The sequence below is a fragment of the Gavia stellata genome, chromosome 26 (assembly GCF_030936135.1).
Source record: "Gavia stellata isolate bGavSte3 chromosome 26, bGavSte3.hap2, whole genome shotgun sequence".
In the NCBI taxonomy this organism is placed as follows: domain Eukaryota; kingdom Metazoa; phylum Chordata; class Aves; order Gaviiformes; family Gaviidae; genus Gavia; species Gavia stellata.
Genome location: NC_082619.1, coordinates 3,360,169 through 3,378,399, shown reverse-complemented (window position 1 = coordinate 3,378,399; position 18,231 = coordinate 3,360,169). Strand labels below are relative to the sequence as shown.

Below are 18,231 nucleotides of genomic sequence, written 5' to 3'. Positions count from 1 at the left end.
CCCCGGGCAGGACCCCCATCCCCGGGCCGGACCCCCATCCCCGGGCAGGACCCCCACCCCCGGGCAGGACCCCCATCCCGGAACAGGACCCCCATCCCCGGGCCGGACCCCCATCCCCGGGCAGGACCCCCATCCCGGAACAGGACCCCCACCCCCGGGCAGGACCCCCATCCCGGAACAGGACCCCCATCCCCGGGCAGGACCCCCATCCCCGGGCCGGACCCCCATCCCCGGGCAGGACCCCCATCCCGGAACAGGACCCCCATCCCCGGGCAGGACCCCCATCCCCGGGCAGGACCCTCACCCCCGGGCCGGGCATCCTCGGGCAGGACCCCCATCCCTGAGCCGGACCCCCACCCCGGGCAGGACCCCCATCCCCGGCCCCGGGCAGCCCTGGGCTCCGCCGCACACAGCACAAGCAGCCGGCGCCCCCCTCGATTCCCGAGCCCCCGGCCGACCTTCCGGACCCCTTCGAGGCCGCGGCAGCCTCGGGGCTGGCGGGTGGTGATGGCTTCGGGGGAGCGGGGGCACCCGCTCCCTCCCAGGCTTTGGCGAGAGTGGTGGGTTGTGGCACACCTGAGGGACGTGCCCCGGGTGCTCGCCTCCCCTCAAAGCCCGGCTCCGCTGCAGCGCACACAAATCCAGACATTACTTTTGGGTTGAGCCCAGCGTATTCTGCCCATCGTTATCTGGAGTTCATGTCCTTCACTTATCTGCTACTCCCAGAGCTCCCACGACACAGCGCTGGCCCTGCTGCGCACAGAAGCTCAAAACACCCTCTGACCTGCGCTGCTGAGCACAGGTCCAGCCGTAAAACACTTCTCCATCACCCCACAGAGCTGAGGTGATGGTTTGGTACTGCTGTACCCCATGCTGCTTTCCCGAGGTGGCCTGGGAATACCTCAGCTTGCTGCTGCCAAAAGAACCAGGGAAGGGCTAAGATGTCCCTGTGATCCAGGCACCCCAGGGCCTCACCGCTACAAAATTAGCAGATTCAGGCTCACAGGGATACGACCCAATGCTCCCAGAGCGAGCTCATGTCCCCTCCCAGCAGCCCTGTACAGGAGGTAACAGTGGACGTGGGCTACGCGGGGCTCCCAGCCAAATGGCACGCAGCCGCCCGGCAATCCTCTCCCGCTCTGCTCCCAGCCCACCTCGCCCCACAGCTGGATGTAACTCCGGCAAGCAGGGACAAAGTCCCCCTGCTGCAGCGGGAGCCGAGGCAGCAGCGAGCACACCCCTGTAGATGCTGACCACGTAAGTGAAAAAGAAACAATTTCAGCTCCCAGAAATCCCAGTAAGGGGGAAAGTTGCCTCAGCGGCTCAAGCGGAGAAGGGCCGAAGTTGCTAAAGTCCTTGTCCCATCTCTGCGTTCACCACACTAGGGGGAATCAGCACTCCACATTTCTCCCTTGAGCAGCTGCTGAGCTAAGAGCTCTGAGCAGGCCCAGAACTCTCACCCCTCCTCATCTCCCCTCAGCTATAGCTGCCGAGGAATAGACAAAGAATACTTTATTGAGGCTGCTGGACTCAGACGAGCCTCCAGCCACATCTGCATAAAACCCCCTCATGGGACCCCACCATCACGGGGAGAGAAGAGCAGGCACCAGCCTGCCTAACCCAAGGACCTGCCTCTACCGCTGGTCTTCCACTTCACCAGAGCTTGGGCTTGAAGATTCCACAGTTGCTTGAGATGGGTCAAAGCTGTCTCCCTACCGAGGGGCCGGGTGGATGGTGTGCTTGAGATGCAGGACCACACTGCTAGATGCTGTAGTCATGCTGAACAGCAGGGTTGTCCCCTCCTCCCCATCCACAGGTCTTCAATGTCCTAGGCGTAGGCTTGAGACCTACCCAAGCAGGAACGACTCAATCAAGAACCCAAACAACTGGATCACACACAGATCATGACACACAGAGAATCTTATAGGCCAGGGATGCTTTAAAAAAATCAGTTTATTTTACCTTACAAATGATAAATAATTTGTTTTAAAAAAAAATCATTTCAAGTGTGTTTTACTTCATGTTGCAATATTAAAATACCTTTCCCTTCTCCCCCCTTAAGTGATCAATACAAAAATAATTGTGACCAAATTCTTTTTTTTGTCAAAAATTCCTGTATTTTAGGCAAAAAGGCACATTGTGAAGGCTTTTCACCAGGAGGTACAGGGGTTCACAATGACAGGAACAGCCTCTCTCCCCTCCCTGCCTGTTCTAACTTGAGTGGAAGAGGACAGACGAACCAAGCAGTACTCCTGCAGTGCTTTTTGTCTGATGCCCTCCAGGTACATACCAGGGCCAAGGTCAGCTTCAGTGTCGTCCCTGTTTTACATATAGGACAAACCAAGGCACAGCAAAGCAGTACAATTATCTAAGAGCTTCTTGTGAGTATCTGGCAGAGTAGGACATAAAACTGGACGTAGATATAGAATCTTGTCTTCTTCAAAACGACAGTGCGAACCCACCTGGGATCATCCTCCCCCCTTGCAACCACAACGTTAGGATGGTAGTCACAAGTCTCTAGATGTTTCTTTTTTAGCAGGAGAGTCACAGGACCAACGCAGAAAGTTGGGCCTTCACTAGTCTAAACAGGGATTAATTAGAGCCCTAATTACCAGCCCTTTAGGGGCAAAAGTCATTGCTGGGATATATCCCCCCATTATATCTTCTAGCCACAGGAAGTCGGACACTAGAAAAAGCTACAGGCAGGCTCTTGCTTTGGGTAGGCTTCGTACCCTCCTTGTTCAGGGTATGTGGTCCCATAAATCAGCTGTTTTCCCATTGGGAAATGCTGTTGTGTCACCAGGAGGTGGTGAAGTCAGTGAAGGGGCTTCTTCAGTGGCAGAGATGTTTCACAACCCAGGTCATCAAGACCATTTCTCTCCCTGCCCTGACCACTCATCAGGATACTCGAGGCTGATAACTGATCAGAGCTGCCCCCTTTCACATCTGCTAACTCCACAGTGGGGCAAAACACACCCCTCCCGGTGCTTCACCCCAGAAACCTGCATCTCCTGCTTCTTCCAGGAAGCCGGATCTCCCGGCCGCTGGCAGGAGAGCATCAACACGCAGTGAGCTGAGCCCGCTTATCACAGTGTGAGGCAGCGTCAGGTGGGGAGGGAGTCACAGGGGGCCAGAAGGAAAGGCACACACACAGAGCTCTCCTGGTACAAGGCACCTCTGTGAACTGTATTCCTTCTTTGGAGCAGCCAGCTCCAGGAGGCCCTTAGCATCATAAATGGTGGCAGGAGGCAGATGAGCTGCCCCTTGAAAAGGTCTGGCCTGGCTCTGCTAGGTCTCCTCGTCCCAGAGACATAGCTGCTTCTGTGGCACATAGTAATCGAAGGTGTAGCCCTTCTGGCAGCTGCGGATGCCACATTTGTAAGAAGAAACCTTGCCCCCAGCATCACGACTCTTGCAGTACTTCAGCATGCACGGGTACCACTCGATGCTCAGTGAGTAGCTGCAAATGCAGGGTTTCCAGCGGTCTGCACACAGCTTGCAACGCTGCAGGTCAGGGAGGTCAGATGTCTGTGGCAGGACCTCGAACATAGAGCCGTCCACCCCTGAGGGAGAAAGCAGAGTGACATTGCTCAGTGCGCTGCCAAAAGGCAAGGCCAAAGGAGAGAGCCACCAAAGCGAGCATTGCTCTCTCTGCACAGTCTCCAGGACAGTCAAGGAGAATGAGGTTAGACAGAGTGCATTTCCAGGGGCTGTTTGGACAGGAGTCCAAATAGGAACCATGGGAGAAGAAAGGGCCCTGGGGAAAATAAGCCAAAAGATACAGAGTGTGTAAAGAACATATTTCTTTTGGGTGATGGACCAGGTGAAAGGTTACCTTGAAAATACCTGCCTAATTAGGTTCACTAGGAGAGCACCACCAAAAGAAGTCACGTACGCTAAGAAATAAGACTACTGCAACATGATGTGCAAGTAACACATGCCTTATCCACCGTAAAGACAGCAAAAGAGAAGCCAAAATGATCTATGCTGATCACCAGAAACCTGGCAGGAGAGACCACAGCAGAGTGCCAACTTGCTGACAGGAGCAGTTCCAACCAAACCAAAGGAAACTTACCTTTCTCCAGCCAAAATTTGACATCTTCTTCTCGGGTGTAAATTGCTTCTTTGGCCTCTGCGCAGACATTGTGGATGTGAGAGCTCAGCTGGGCCCCCTTACTGAAGTTGACAGCTACATCCATGCTGAGATGCTCCAGGCCCCGCACCTCCTCGGCCTGCCGCACTGTCCTGGGATTTTTCTGGGGAGGATGAAATCATGAAAATCTGAATCCTGGTTGCAACAAATTATCCCTTAGCACATGCCGTGATTTCATGCCAACATAAGAAGATGTGCAAATGGATGTTCCTCTGTAAATGCACCTGCATCCTATCTGGATGGACGGCACTTAAAAACTTCTGGTTGATGCTAAAACTGATGATAGTTCATCACTGCTCTGATTGGCCTGTGATTGTTTATCAGTGCTTTGTCGTGATGGATGGTCCCAAATCAGTATTTACTTCATTGGGTAATGTGGGGCAGGGATTTTCATGGTGATTCCTCTAGCCATCCACTTAACCCTTTGATATAGACTAGGCTGAACTAAATCATGTCTCCTTCTAGTTTATTAGTAGGCCAGGATCAGTACTATTGATGAACTTAGTTTAATACCTAGTTCCTCAAGCAGGAGGGGTGGTCAAAAGTGGGTCTAATAACTGAACAATCGGGCAGCTGCCTGGGAAACATATCCAGGCAGGACAGCTCTAAGAAACCCTGGACGGACTGGAGGATGGAGCTGGCACTGAAGCCAGCTGCAGGGTGCCTCTTACCTGCCGCAGCTTTGCCATAGACTCGCTGGGGATGATCTCGTTGCGGTGAAGCCGCGTGACGAAGCAGAGCGCTTGGAACTGGCTCTGGCCCCTCTCCAGCTCCCCTAGGATTAAGGCACGGAAGATCTTCACCTCCTGAAAAAGAGATAAATAAACAGAGTGAGAGTCACAGATCTTTGGCATCAGTGGGGTGAACTGAGAAGTCAGGGTCAAAGAGAAAGGCTCCAGCCAAAACAACGAAGTCAAAGGTCTCATACTTCTGCTACCTGAGCAAAGGTGTGTAGTCACAGATTCAATCCCACCCAAAAGCCTGCAGTATAATAACTGGTGTCTGTAAAGAAGTAAGGGGTTTTGCAATCCCACTGTGGCAAGGACAAATTGCTGCCAGGTCACACCCCACATCCACGGCTTGCTCAAACAACAGCTGGGGGTTTCTGTCCTTTACCAAGAAGGGAGGCAAGCCTCTGAGGACCCTCATTTTGTTTTGTTAAACAAGTATCACATAGACATTATCTCCATGCGTTACTTAAGGTGAGCAGTCCCAAATTTCCTCTGCTGCCTTCCCTCACTTGCTTCTGAGCAACTGGTATCCTGGAGAACCAATTATTCATTTCTGAACTCAATGGCATGTGGAACAGAAATGAAAGTCAAATTGTTAAGGCCAGAAGGAACCCATTATGATCAGCTGAAGCTGACCTTCTTTTCTGCCCGGGTCAATAATTTTGGCATTTTCTATATAGAGCTTCTGACATGGATCGTAGCCCATCTCCAAAACCAGTTTGGAAACCAGTCATAGTTACCTTCACATAGACTCACAGAATACCTTGTTCAATAGCAAAACCTCCCTATATCCCTGTTCTGGTGTAAATCAACACTGATTTCTATGCAGGTATCAATTCATCTGGCTTCTGGCTTCAGAGGCATTTGTACGCTCTGTGGGAGACCACCATCCCCTGTCTTGGTGTCAGACCATGCTACTACAAGGGCTAAGCAGATGGATCGGAACGGTGCCTCCTCCTCAGTATGAAGAGCAATTATTGCCTTTTGGCACCCAGCTGCAGCCATCACTCTTAACAACGTCCTCCACAGAGAACTGGACAGATATTGGTGGCTAGGGACCAGCAAACAGAGGCTATGCCAAGCTGCTAAGATCATCCCTCTCCTCCTGAGCTATTCCTGTTGTCTGGCTCATAAGCTCGGCTTCTTCCAAACCTCTTTCCGCCCCAAGAAAAGGGAGCCTTTCTCTTTTCTACAAACTCTATGCAGTGTCTGCACTGAGTTTTTCTGCAGACTAGCTTATACAGCTTGCTATTTATGTCCAGAAGAGAAAAGGGTATGGAATTCAGTGCACATCTGGACAGCTGAAAGAACAGCTGCAATCTGGGATGTGTTTCCCTCCCCAGGATAGGAGAAAGGATTTTGCTGGGTGCATTTGTTGACTGAAAACTCACCACAAGAGCAGGACGTGAAGGAGGTTTGGGAAGAAAGAGATACCAAAAATGCTTGTGAAATTGCTATGGAATCCTTATTTTTTGACAGCTTTAATAGGGAGAATTCCCACTGAGACACCGGCACCACTGGAACACCCACACTCCCACCTACATTTAGTCCCATTGTCTTCCAGCTGAGCATTTCTGCTGTGAGCTCCTATACAGTGCAAGGCCCAAGGATGAGCAGACTAAAACTAGTAGCTGACCCTGACATATTCTTCAGCTGCAGATTTTATTTTAATTCACTTTGAACAATCAGCATTCAGTCTAGAAAAAGCAAACAGGAATAGCCATGTTTTGCACTCAGGTCAAAAACCTCTACAGGCAGGAGACTGAAAACAGTGCAGTACTTCCCAGGTTGGCGGCAATTTTTGTGAAATGAGAACATGCGGAGCCACTGATTAATCCTTCAGATATGCCTATCTAAGAATTAGCCTTCAGACACCCAACTGTCTTTCCTCCTCATGGCTAATATGCACGAGACATTCACAGTTCTCACTGCTCCCAGCAAACGGTCCAGAGTTCCTGACCGATCACACACAGCTGTAGGTCCCTCGTGCTGCTTCCGAAGTCCAGAGCCCAGCTGCCCCGCAGAGTCAAGCTCCCTGCCAGGTGGGCTCAGGTCCCAAGGTGCCACTTCCACAGTATACAGAGTTCCTGGATTCAATGACCCTGTTCAGTGATGAATTCGGACAAAGGTTTTAAGCATTTGTTTTAAGTGTTTCTGAGTTCCAAGCACACAGGAGAGGAAGGACCAAATTTGTGTCATGACAGTGCACCAGTGGAGCAAATGAACAGCTCTCAGGCATCAAGACAAGCATCTACTCCCCCTCCAACCCAAGGCAGACACCAGGAGCAAGCTCAGAGTGCACAGGGTCACCAGCCACTGCTGTATTGCCCTCTCAAAGCACCTTATTGTACTACCTCCAGCTCCAGCCTTGCTCCCATCACACCAGCGAGCAAGTGACCCAGGGCTGCTGCTCAGCTAATCTAAATACTTATCTGCCTATCTCTGTGTACTTACTTATTTAGGTCGACAAGTCCATGTAACCTCAGGTAAAGATCCCTGCAAAAACCATCATTGAAAGAGCTCACTGGTAGGGGATGGAAGGAGGGAAAGAAAAAGGCAGGGAAAGGTGGTCTTGCAGTGGGGCACGTACAGCTGCAAGAGAAAAGAACAAGGGGGAAGACAGTAAAGGTCAACGGGGTGGCGTCCCACTGCACGACCCATCCTTTCCTCCACCCCCAGATTCTCCTTTCTCTGAAAGGCAGGGCTGATGTCCCTCACATCTCCCTGCTCCTGCCCTCGGGCACACACCCAAGCAGCTCTTTGCTCCCCACCTGCCTGCTGCAGCCCCTTCCAGCTGAATCGGAGAGGCTCTGCGCCTGGCTGCCTGGACGGTACATTAAGCAGCAAAGCCAGATCTTTATCTAAGTCAGCCTTTCCATCAGCCCTGCTGATGCTGCTGCCTGCGACAGCGACTGCCCCGAGCTGCCACTCGCAACGCCTGCAACATCCCCATACACTGGGCTTGGGTCTCCCAGAGAGGAGGTCGCTGCTTCTCCTCCTCCCTGCATCCCCAGTGCTTCTAGCCCATGTCCCTTTCCCAGCTCTGCCTCGCTCCACAGCATCTAAAGGAAGCAGCTCTGGTGCTGCCTGAACTCCAGGTGTCAGAGATTTCCAGCACATTCGTTGATACTGAGGGAAGCGCACTATGAAAGACAGGAATGGTCCGGGTTTGCCAGCACTGAAGTAGCCAGTGAGCCAACGAACAGCTTTAATCAAGCCACTTTGTTCAAGCAGCTGACTCCTATGGCATGCATTGTTCTGAATAGAGAAAACCCACCTTTACCTGGCTCCAGGCAAACCCAAAGCTGTGGATTTCAGAGCAAGGCTAAAATCGTGCTGTGCGCTGGCCCATTTTCTAGGAGACACACACCCTGCAGTGACCACTCTCCCCTGAGCAAGAAGTCAGTCTCTTCTTTTCCCCAGCCCTGCTTCACCTCTCTGTCTCAAAGCCTTGCTTGGCTTTCCCTAGCTTCCTGGCTCTCCTTGCCCTGGCTATGCAACCTCAGGTGGAGCAAGAACCGAAGCTTGTCACGTCAAAAATATGTCATGCTTCTCACATGAAAAAAGCCACCGAAGCCACCTACTCAGAGAGAGCCTTTCCCTCCCCAGCCACCTCACCTCTTTCCCACCAGCAGCAGTAGGGTGTATCAGCCCCAAGGTGGGTACCCGGCCAAGGCAACAAACGGCACCTTTAATTCTGTGTTTCTGCAAAACTTCCCAGCAGTGAACAAGTCCCAGCAGAACGTTGCGTTGCGATGTGGGGACTCTCCGGATGAACTCACCACGGGGGTGTTGAGAATCCTTGGCCCTGACCCACACTCGTGTGGCGGGTACAGTTACAGCTATTGTTTAGGTTTGGACGACAAACGCTTGCTGTAACAGAGAACAACCAGTTCTGCAGCCACACTCTAACCATGGCACTGGAGGTAACCGCAGCCTTGGCTTTCACAGCAAGGGGAGAGCAGCTCCCCTTTCCTAAAGGCAGAAAGGAGATCAGTGCAGCGAGCTCCCAAGAGCCCAGGTTGCCTGCACCTACCAAAGGGACTTCCAGCAAAGACTAGCCTGGAAGGAGGAGCAGGGAAATCATCGAACTTCTTCCCTCTTTGCACTGTCCTCAGCCAGCTCCTCCAGGGACTGTCATCTGGGGTGTGAGAACAATTCAACCTCCACTTCTAGGGTTTATCCAGCAGAGACTTACAAGCCTGTGTGGTCTAGATCTGAGCCCAGCATCTCGACTTCACGTTGAGTGGAGCAAACCAGTTCCCAGGGAGATAAATTATGTCAATACCTTCCTCCCCGCAACTCATTCAGCTTTCCTGCCAAATTTCTCTCCCCCAAGGACATCAGCGCTGCTGCGGGACCCACTTTTGTCTGTGTTGTCGCAGGCCTGCTCAGAGCAGGGGGTAGATGCAAAGGGGACGTGCTGCCTGGGGCACTGGGTAACACCGGCACTGCTGGGCCCAATTCCGTACCCTGTCAGCAGCCTTTGCTGTGCTCTGCCCGCATCCCCCGGGGGAACTGCCTCAGCTGGCCAGAAACTCCTTGTGCTGGTACAACACAGAGAATGTGTTATTGCGCTGGGGGTCCAGCCAGCTGAGTCACCCTGACTGAGTGGAGATTATGCTTTTTAACTCCTTCCTCCTGGAAACGGCTAGAATGAAGATAATTTGGTGCATTGCCGCTTATACTCAGATATCTATAAAGGTGAATTAAGGATGTGCTGGGAGAGGGGGAAAAAAAAAGCACATTTTCAGGAGCAATAAGGTTTAACCCCGATTCTTACAAGCACTAAGCAGCCAGAAATCCCCACAATGCTCTGAGATGCTTGGAAAAACATCCTCTGGTTAAACGTCCCCATGCTCAGCACCCACAACCTGAGGGATACCTAAAAGGAACTGTCAGAGGCCACTTTTGAAACTGGATCCTAGCGAGCAACTGATGTCCCCAAAGCCGTGGAGCGAGCGAAGGGCAGCTCTGGGAGTTCAGCCCTCCCTGTGCTCAGCTCAGCAGCCATCGCGCTGCCTTTGCGTGTGGTACAGCTGCCATCTACCCACACTTGAGTGATCCCTTCAATCAAGAGAGAGCATTTTCAGCTACCTCAGGGTAACAAACACCACCGTATTTTAACCAGCCCATCACATCTCTCCTGCCCTCCCAGAGGGTGCTGAATGACCTTCCTTTTGTATTTTTGGTATGTCTACAGAGGAGGAGAGACTGCTTTACAAATTACATAGATACTATCTTTGGACAGATGCTTTCCTATATCACCTGGTCATTTAGCACCTAACATGATAGACCCCTAGCACAAGGAAATTCTGAAAACACCACACCAGAATATCCTGTAACATCAGCTTTATTAACAAGGAAACTGAAAGGACTGGCAGTGCAAGCATTAAAATACCATTACCCATGCTTTCTTCCTTGCGGTTCCAACACAACTTTTCCAGCAATCAAAAGGAAAAAGAAACTTTTCTGTATCTTTGTGCTGACCTTGGAATAAAACCACCCACTTTTTTCTCAGGCCACTGTTTAAGAACTAGCAAGATCACGCTATTCAAATTAGACACGGCATTTAGGGTTGCTGTCCCCCCCCACTCTTTTTTGCAATACATTTTGTGCCTGACGGTACTACACAGGACAAGCCAAGTGTTTTCATCACGTTCTTTCCAACGGCAAGAAAAGAAATGGTCTTCACTACTGCACTGCCCAGAAAACATCAAGTCCCAGTTTGGACTCCCACTGACCACTTTGTGCTGCACTAGAGAATGAGAAAAAAACCTAGTGTGTTCTGAGGACATGACTCCTTCAGGTTCAGCTCTGGAGGGGAGGCAGGGGTGGAAAAGAAGTGAAAATCCCACCTCTGTGGAAGACCCAACCACTGCTCAAGCGCCATCCAGCTTCCACCAGTGTCAGAGCAATGAACTGTGATGTTGTTATAACCCCCTTCTCCTCCAGCCCCTAGTCTAGCAGCAACTCCTTGTCAGAAAAGAAAAGAAAAATAAATCTGCCTTTGGACTAACCCCCCGCAGTTTAAGCCAGAGAAGTGGAAAAATCATTCGTGTGAAACCCAGCATCCTGGCCACAGCATGACCGCACAACCTAGCTTGGGAAAGCCAGATCAACAACCCCAGCTGCTTTTACCAAGGCTAAGAGCCTCGAGACCTTCTCTCTCTGGAGAGGAGAAGTTGTGTAATGTTAGAGAGATGAGCACCAGAGCAGAACAGGGAAATGCCTGTGTGCAGCCAGGAGAACGGGTCAGAATGGGAAGCCTGGCCAGGCAGCTGCCTGCTCACATCATTACTCACTGCCCTGCAAATTCATCTCCTTGGTCTTTTATGTTTTTCTGGCTTTTTTCATCTATTTTCCAGTAAAGCCACGAAACAGAGAAAGCCAGTACCCAACTGTTCTAAAACAGAAAGCCTTCCAGGGACCATCTCCTGTGTATTTCCAGCAGGAGCTGGGGGGATGCATGGAGCTAAGGATTTAACATGCTGAAGTCAAGATACCTTCAGAGAACCTGTCCCCAGAAGCAGCTCAACTATAGCAAGGACGAGAGCGAGAGAAGGGCTAATATACCCTTTATCGTACTAAATCTACTGTTTCTAGATGAGATTTGAGAGCAAGGTCCCCTCAAGATGAGCTGAAGCGAGTGAAAAATGCTGAAATGATCAACAGTTCAGGACACCAGAAGTCCCCAAGTCACATCCCAGGCTCCCACAGGACCTACCTAGAGGATCTGTAATGAGCTTGGATTTTCCTTGGCCAGGAATACGCTGTGGTTGCAAGTTTGCAAACTGCAGGCTTAAGAGTCCTCCCTCCCTCCTTTAACTTCACTAGTATGCTGTGTCTTCTTGGAAATTTTTTTTTATGGGACTGCTTCCCTGCATGTGTGCTGCAGTACCCTAAGCGTGGCATCACGTCCAAAATTACCATGGTTTCCTTTAGCACCTCAGAAAGAGGTGGGCTTGACCCTGCACCCTCGAGATGGAAGAGGGCCATCTGAGAGGCTTGCAAGGAGACCAGGACCAAAGAGCGCAGCTGAAAGGGGAAGAGGCACCAGAACAGTCCCTGGCAGAAGGCTCCCAGGTTCACAACAGGTTGGGACACAACACCTTCCTATCTCATGGGTTTGAGCTTCCTCCTGCCACAAACCAAAGTCCACGTGAGGAAACAGCCTGAACGGAGGGTTGGAAGAAGGTAACGCTGCTGTGCCACCCGGACAGCCATACCACCCACATGGCAGCAAACAGCTCTTCCCTGTGCGATAGAAAGTTTGCTGCATCCAGCCAGGCTTGGCATGCTCTGAAGAATGCCACGCTGGCCCAGAAGCTACCATCTCCCGCTGAGAAGCGTGGGACCTTGGGCTTCAGCTCAGCAAGTATCACCTCCCTGCACAGAGGCCAGCTCTCCCGCGCTGGGCCGGGAGGAAAGGCTCCCCTTACAGGAGGGCTCTCGTCAGTCCCACAGACAGCTGTCAGTCAGACACTTCCCACGCCACAAACTCACACAGGCGCTCCCAAAGCCAGCAGCAGTCCACGTGAGAAACTAACTGTGCCCCACCTGCATCCTGGAGAGAGATGTCCTAGAGACAGAGCAGAGCATGAAGACCTGCATCCAGAGGTCAGCAACCTGAGCTCTCCCCACCGCACAGAGACTCTCCTGCCCCGGCCCTGCTCCATGCCCAGTTACTGCTGAGCCTGCCGTGCAAAACTACGCTACTCGCAGCTCAGCAAAGAGAGACAGAGCTGCTAGGGCCGGCCGGGCGTGGGGAAGGCTTGGCCAGCCATCCCACTGGGATCTTCACTACGTGTTTTCACCCCAGAGGCAGCCCAGGTTACAGGTGTAACACCACTGGGGACAGCAGCCTGCCCAAACGGCTTGGAGCTATATATACGAGAATTGCTCCGCTAAGCCTACAAACAAAGACCCTGACAGTGCGTGAGGGGGGATGGAGGTTTCCCCCACGCGTGCAAAAGGACCCTCCGTTCCTCAGAGACACTTCTGGCTCCTAGATCCTCAGCCAGGGTTTTCCCAGGCTCCAAGTCAGTCCCAGGTCCAGAAGGACCTCGCGTACCAACGCCTCCAGCGCTCATCCCACAAAAAACTCGCGCCAGAGCCCTGACCTGACCCCCCCGCTGACCCGCGAGGCGTGACGGGCCGGAGTTCCCCCGCTGCAGTCTTTGATCCCCTCCAGCTCGGCCGGGAATCCCGGTGGGAGGCCGGACCCGCAAGACACGCCGCGGGTCGTCCCACCGCTGCCCTGCTCGGGGCTGGGGTCCCCGGGAGGGGACGGGCTTCCAGCGCACACCTCCTCCTCGGGGAGAGCAGCGCGGCCCCCCCCGCCCCGCTGGGAACCCCCCGGGCGGGCTGGGGACGGCTCTCCCGCGGGGCGGGCGGGCGCTGCCCGGCGCGGGGACGCGGTGCCGGGGCAGGAGCCCGGGGCGCCCCGAGCCCTACCTGTCTGAAGTCGGCGGTGAGGGTGACGAGGGCGCCGTCGGCCGTGCGCAGCTCCAGGCTGATGCAGTCGGAGCCGCTGTCGGCCTGCAGGCTCTCCTCCGTCACCTGCCCGCCGGGCAGCCGCACCCGCACCCGCAGCTCGGCCCGCGCCGCGGGGCCGGGCGCGCCGGGCAGCGGGGCCAGCGCCAGCCAGAGCAGCGCGGGCAGCGCCGGCAGCCGGCGCCGCGGGCCGCGCATCCCCCCGCGCCCGCCCCGCCGGGGCGCGGAGCCGGGGCCGGCCGCCGCGGGCTCAGGGCAGGGCCGGCATGGGGCGGGGGGCGCGGGCGGAGCGGCGCGGCGCGGCGGGCGGGCGCGGGCAGCGCGGAGCGGCGGCGTGGGAAGGCGGCCCGCCGCGCCCCCGGCCCCGGCCCCGCTGGGGTGGCTCGGCGCGCCGCCCGCTCGCCCTTTTCATTCAAGCCCTCGGCGGGCTCTTCCCTCGCCCCCCGCCCGTCACTTCCTTCCCCGGGCCCAGGGACCGGCCCTACGGAGGCAGCGCGCCGCCCCGCCGTTAAAGGGCCAGCGCCGGCCCGCGGCTGCTGCCGGCTGCGCCGCGGCGGAAGGGCGGGCGGCGGCCGCCGAGGGGGCAGAAGGGTGGGCGCTGGCCTAAGCGGCGTCCCCTCACCCCCCCGCTCCCTCCCGCCAGCTGCCTGCCGGGGGAGGGCGAGAGGCCTCTTCTCCCGCCAGCCTCGGGGCTCTCCCGCGCTTCCTTCGCGCGGTTTTGGCTTCTTTTCCTCGGGATACCCAGCTTTCTGCTTCTTTTCCCCGGGATACCCAGCTTTCTGCTTCTTTTCCTCGGGATACCCAGCTAGCTGCTTCTTTTCCCCGGGATACCCAGCTTTCTGCTTCTTTTCCCCGGGATACCCAGCTTTCTGCTTCTTTTCCCCGGGATACCCAGCTAGCTGCTTCTTTTCCCCGGGATACCCAGCTAGCTGCTTCTTTTCCTCGGGATACCCAGCTAGCTGCTTCTTTTCCCCGGGATACCCAGCTAGCTGCTTCTTTTCCCCGGGATACCCAGCTTTCTGCTTCTTTTCCTCGGGATACCCAGCTAGCTGCTTCTTTTCCCCGGGATACCCAGCTTTCTGCTTCTTTTCCCCGGGATACCCAGCTTTCTGCTTCTTTTCCCCGGGATACCCAGCTAGCTGCTTCTTTTCCCCGGGATACCCAGCTAGCTGCTTCTTTTCCTCGGGATACCCAGCTAGCTGCTTCTTTTCCTTGGGATACCCAGCTAGCTGCTTCTTCTTTTCCCCGGGATACCCAGCTTTCTGCTTCTTTTCCCCGGGATACCCAGCTAGCTGCTTCTTTTCCCCGGGATACCCAGCTTTCTGCTTCTTTTCCCCGGGATACCCAGCTTTCTGCTTCTTTTCCTCGGGATACCCAGCTATCTGCTTCTTTTCCCCGGGATACCCAGCTATCTGCTTCTTTTCCCCGGGATACCCAGCTAGCTGCTTCTTTTTCTCGGGATACCCAGCTATCTGCAAACCACAGTTGGAAAGGGGAAGGGAGGGCAGCGTTAACAGCAAAGCCAGCTCTCCTGCCTGCACAAACACACACTGAGTCCTCTAAACATGTGCTTGCTGCGAATCAAGCGACAGTTACACGATTGCTCAGGCTCTCACAGCGCACCGTTACAGGGCCGTTGCACGCTGGACACACTCCTGCCCCTGAGGATGTAATACGGACCGCTTCAGATTTTCTTTCGCAGGCATGCGGACCTGGGTCACTTCAGACTCTGCAGTTCACACTCAAAAAGCTCCCAATCTGCCCTTCACCCACCCCGTCCTGCAATCACTTCCAGATGGGCAGATGCTCATGAAGGGCCCCTTTGATTTCAAAAGGTCTCTCTGCAAACACAAAGGTCACTGTGGCAGCAGGATCAGGGCCTCAGAGAAAGAGCTTCACAAGGAGAAGCGCAGAAATAAATAGAAACAACCATTAAAATCCATACTTCCAGGCAAAGAAATCACTCTTGTCCAAGTAGGACTTCTTGGGGCACCTCACACAAGTTTTAACCCTAAAATTTCACAGCCTCCCTCAAACAAATTGTCTCCTTGAAATACTTCTCAGGACAATAGCAGTGCTGAAAATAAGAGCAGAGAAGAAAAAGTTAAGAGGTGCAAACAGGAGGGAAAAGAAATGGCTCAGCTCAGATACAAAAAGAGAGGGAGGGCCCACAAGGTAGAAACATACAGGAAGACAGTTCCTCATGACAAAAGCTGCAAAGGAGGCCCCACTCACAGTGTCTTTATTCAGAGGAGATTATGCAAAAAGACAGGAGGACCCCAGCAGGGGCTGGAAGGAAAGATGCCATGAGGTCAGTGGGCACAAATAACCCTCGGAAGTCCAACACTTCCAACCCTCGGAAGGCCACACTCACTTCTTGGCCCAAATCTGGAATCCATTCCCTGTTGCGCTAGGGTAACTTCAGGTCCATCAGCTTGCAACTGAGCCCCAAGCACCAGCACGGTCCTGTGTCTGTGCTGGAGGATAAAGGGAGATAGGGCCGCACTCCCTGCAGCTCTACACGTGCGCGGGAGCGCGCCCTCCCAGCTGCAGGTTTTAGCAGTGCCCACTGCGTACCTGGATCCTGGGGCGCGAGAGGTAATTCAGGACTGCCCTTCACTGTGTTGCCAAGCTAGCAAAGTTGGCTTGGAGTAAGTAGTATCATTTTTCTCCTGGTACCTGCTAGAGCAAAGGAAATCAGAAAGCAGGCTGCCTCAGAAAGCTCTTTCCGAGGCTCAGCACCTTGCCAGGAATGCTGTAGTCCTGCAGATTGCAATTTGAGCAGGGCACAACTGAACCTTGAGTCTGACCTGGGAAAGGTAGATTTGGTCCCAGGCCCAAAATGAATGGATACACAGATGAGAAATACTGGAGGATGGTGAGGGGATTCAAAACACTGGCAGGCAACAGAATTAAAGAGCAAGTAGCTCTTTAATAGCAGATAACCGAAAAGTAACCAGGGAGCACAGGAGAGATTTGAAAGAGACTCAAAGCTGATGAGCAAAAGGGACAGACACTGCTGGGCAGCATCGCAGCAAGACACACTTCAACAGGTTAGGGGTGGGTGGAGAATTACTGGCCATTAAGGGTAGCTGGAGAAGAGTAAGTACCACTTAAAGACTTCGTGACAGGTCTGAATGGCAAACCAGTGCTTTACTGGTGTCAGTCAGCCTCTTCCACCTTTGCTGTTTGCTAATATGGGACAGCTCTTCATACATGTAATCTCTTTTCTGAACTATAGGAAAGTTGAAACATGCCTTACAGTTCAATGTTCCCATTGCGGGATCAGTTGCTGAATTACATTTAGTTTTACTGGATGTTAATGGTCTGGGTCAAGAGTTTCTGGTATGCGTGCACGCTGCAGTCATTTTACTGGGAGGAAACTTCCATTAAAATACCTCAGCCATGTTTGAGAACAAGGTTAAGGAAAAAAAATATGCTGTTAAAAGAAAACACTCTCCGCTGTGCTTTGTTGTTAAGTTCCAGCAGGGCAGTGCGTGGGAGCAGGGGATTACAATCTGACATGGGGTTTGCCTTCGTGCCTTAGATGCATCCTTTGTCATCCCTGGGGAAAAACCACTAATATTTGGCCAAGCTACAAATCTTCATTCCTTCTTCCTCACCTCAAAACTTCATTTACAGAAGCTCAGCATCACCATCGGCACCTTGGAAAACCAGGAAGGGACCAATGCCCACAAAGACCTGGACTCAAAGACAGCCCTTGCTGTAAAAGCTTAGAGCCTTAGCAGGTCAGGGAAAAACAGAAGCAGAGAGTGTGAGAAGTCATATAGCATCCCACGCAAGGCTCTGTGGCTAAACTGCTTGCAAGAGCCCTGCCTTCCCTGCATGCAAATTTACCAGGCAAACAAAAATGTTTGCAGCCACCCTGTCTTCACCACTTACCACCCACTTGCTGTTGCGTACATGCTGTCAAGCTGGATGATGCATAAATACCTACACCATCCTCTCTCTTCATCCATTCCGGGAAAACATCTATCCCGTCCCTCCCTGCCCCCCCTCCCCCCCCCCCAAAGAAATCCTTTCCCCTCTTAGTCCAAAATCAGACTACTGCAACTATCTCTTACGCAATCTAGGATGCTTCCTGCCCAACCCCCTGAACACAGGAGCATTTAAGACCAAAGAGAATGAAGGCCCTTTCCCTCTGCAGTTTCACCCCAACGTGAGTAATCACTCAATACTCTAGGGGCCATTAGCATCCGAAGTTTACCTTCCATAGAGGAGAGAGCAATAATTACTGCTACTTTCTCATCAACTTCCAGTAAGGCTCTGTGGCCAGTTTTCTCATTATGAGCATGAAACCAAGGTATTTAAAACACCACAACAACAGTACCACCAACACATCAAAGAGTGAGGATGTTTATTATGAATGAGCTGCTTATTCTAAGAAACAATCTTGGTAACTCAGTGGGGAGCTGGGCTGTGCAAGGCTGGGCAGCGGGGAACAGCAGCTTGCTGAAAACTGCTCTGCTGTCAGCAACTCCTCTGCATCCCTCACCTTTGGAGGGGCAAGAGACACACCTCCCACCCTCTGCCGCAGAGCAGCAGGGAGAGAGCGAGCCCTGCCAGTGTCCGGTAACTGGAGGGCTGCAGGGGGCTTTCATGCAGGTGCAGCAGTACCTCTTCCACATCTCAGCTGATCTCAGTCCCACACAGCTCCACTGTTGCAGAACCAAGCTATATCACTGCCAGTGTGGTTCCCCTCAGGCTGCTGAATGAACAACCGCAGTGGTTCCCAAGAAGCTCTAGGTCCTCCAAACTGTTAATGTTTCTTCAAAAAGGCCTTGTTTGCCATTTCAGGTTGTCTTTGCCACTAGCATCATGCGCCCTGTT

The 18,231-nt window shown here is 53.3% G+C and overlaps 1 protein-coding gene across 1 annotated transcript; it reads right to left on the bottom strand.

Moving 5' to 3' along the window:
* Window positions 1-1,941: 1,941 nt before the first annotated feature.
* On the bottom strand, window positions 1,942-13,578 carry OAF (out at first homolog). The gene is made up of 4 exons (XM_059829735.1): window positions 13,342-13,578; window positions 4,825-4,959; window positions 4,076-4,256; window positions 1,942-3,563 (listed from the first exon to the last, which is right to left on the bottom strand). Exons 1-4 carry the CDS (start codon window positions 13,576-13,578, stop codon window positions 3,289-3,291), a joined length of 828 nt encoding a protein of 275 aa, XP_059685718.1. The 3' UTR covers window positions 1,942-3,288.
* Between the last annotated feature and the right edge of the window lie 4,653 nt (window positions 13,579-18,231).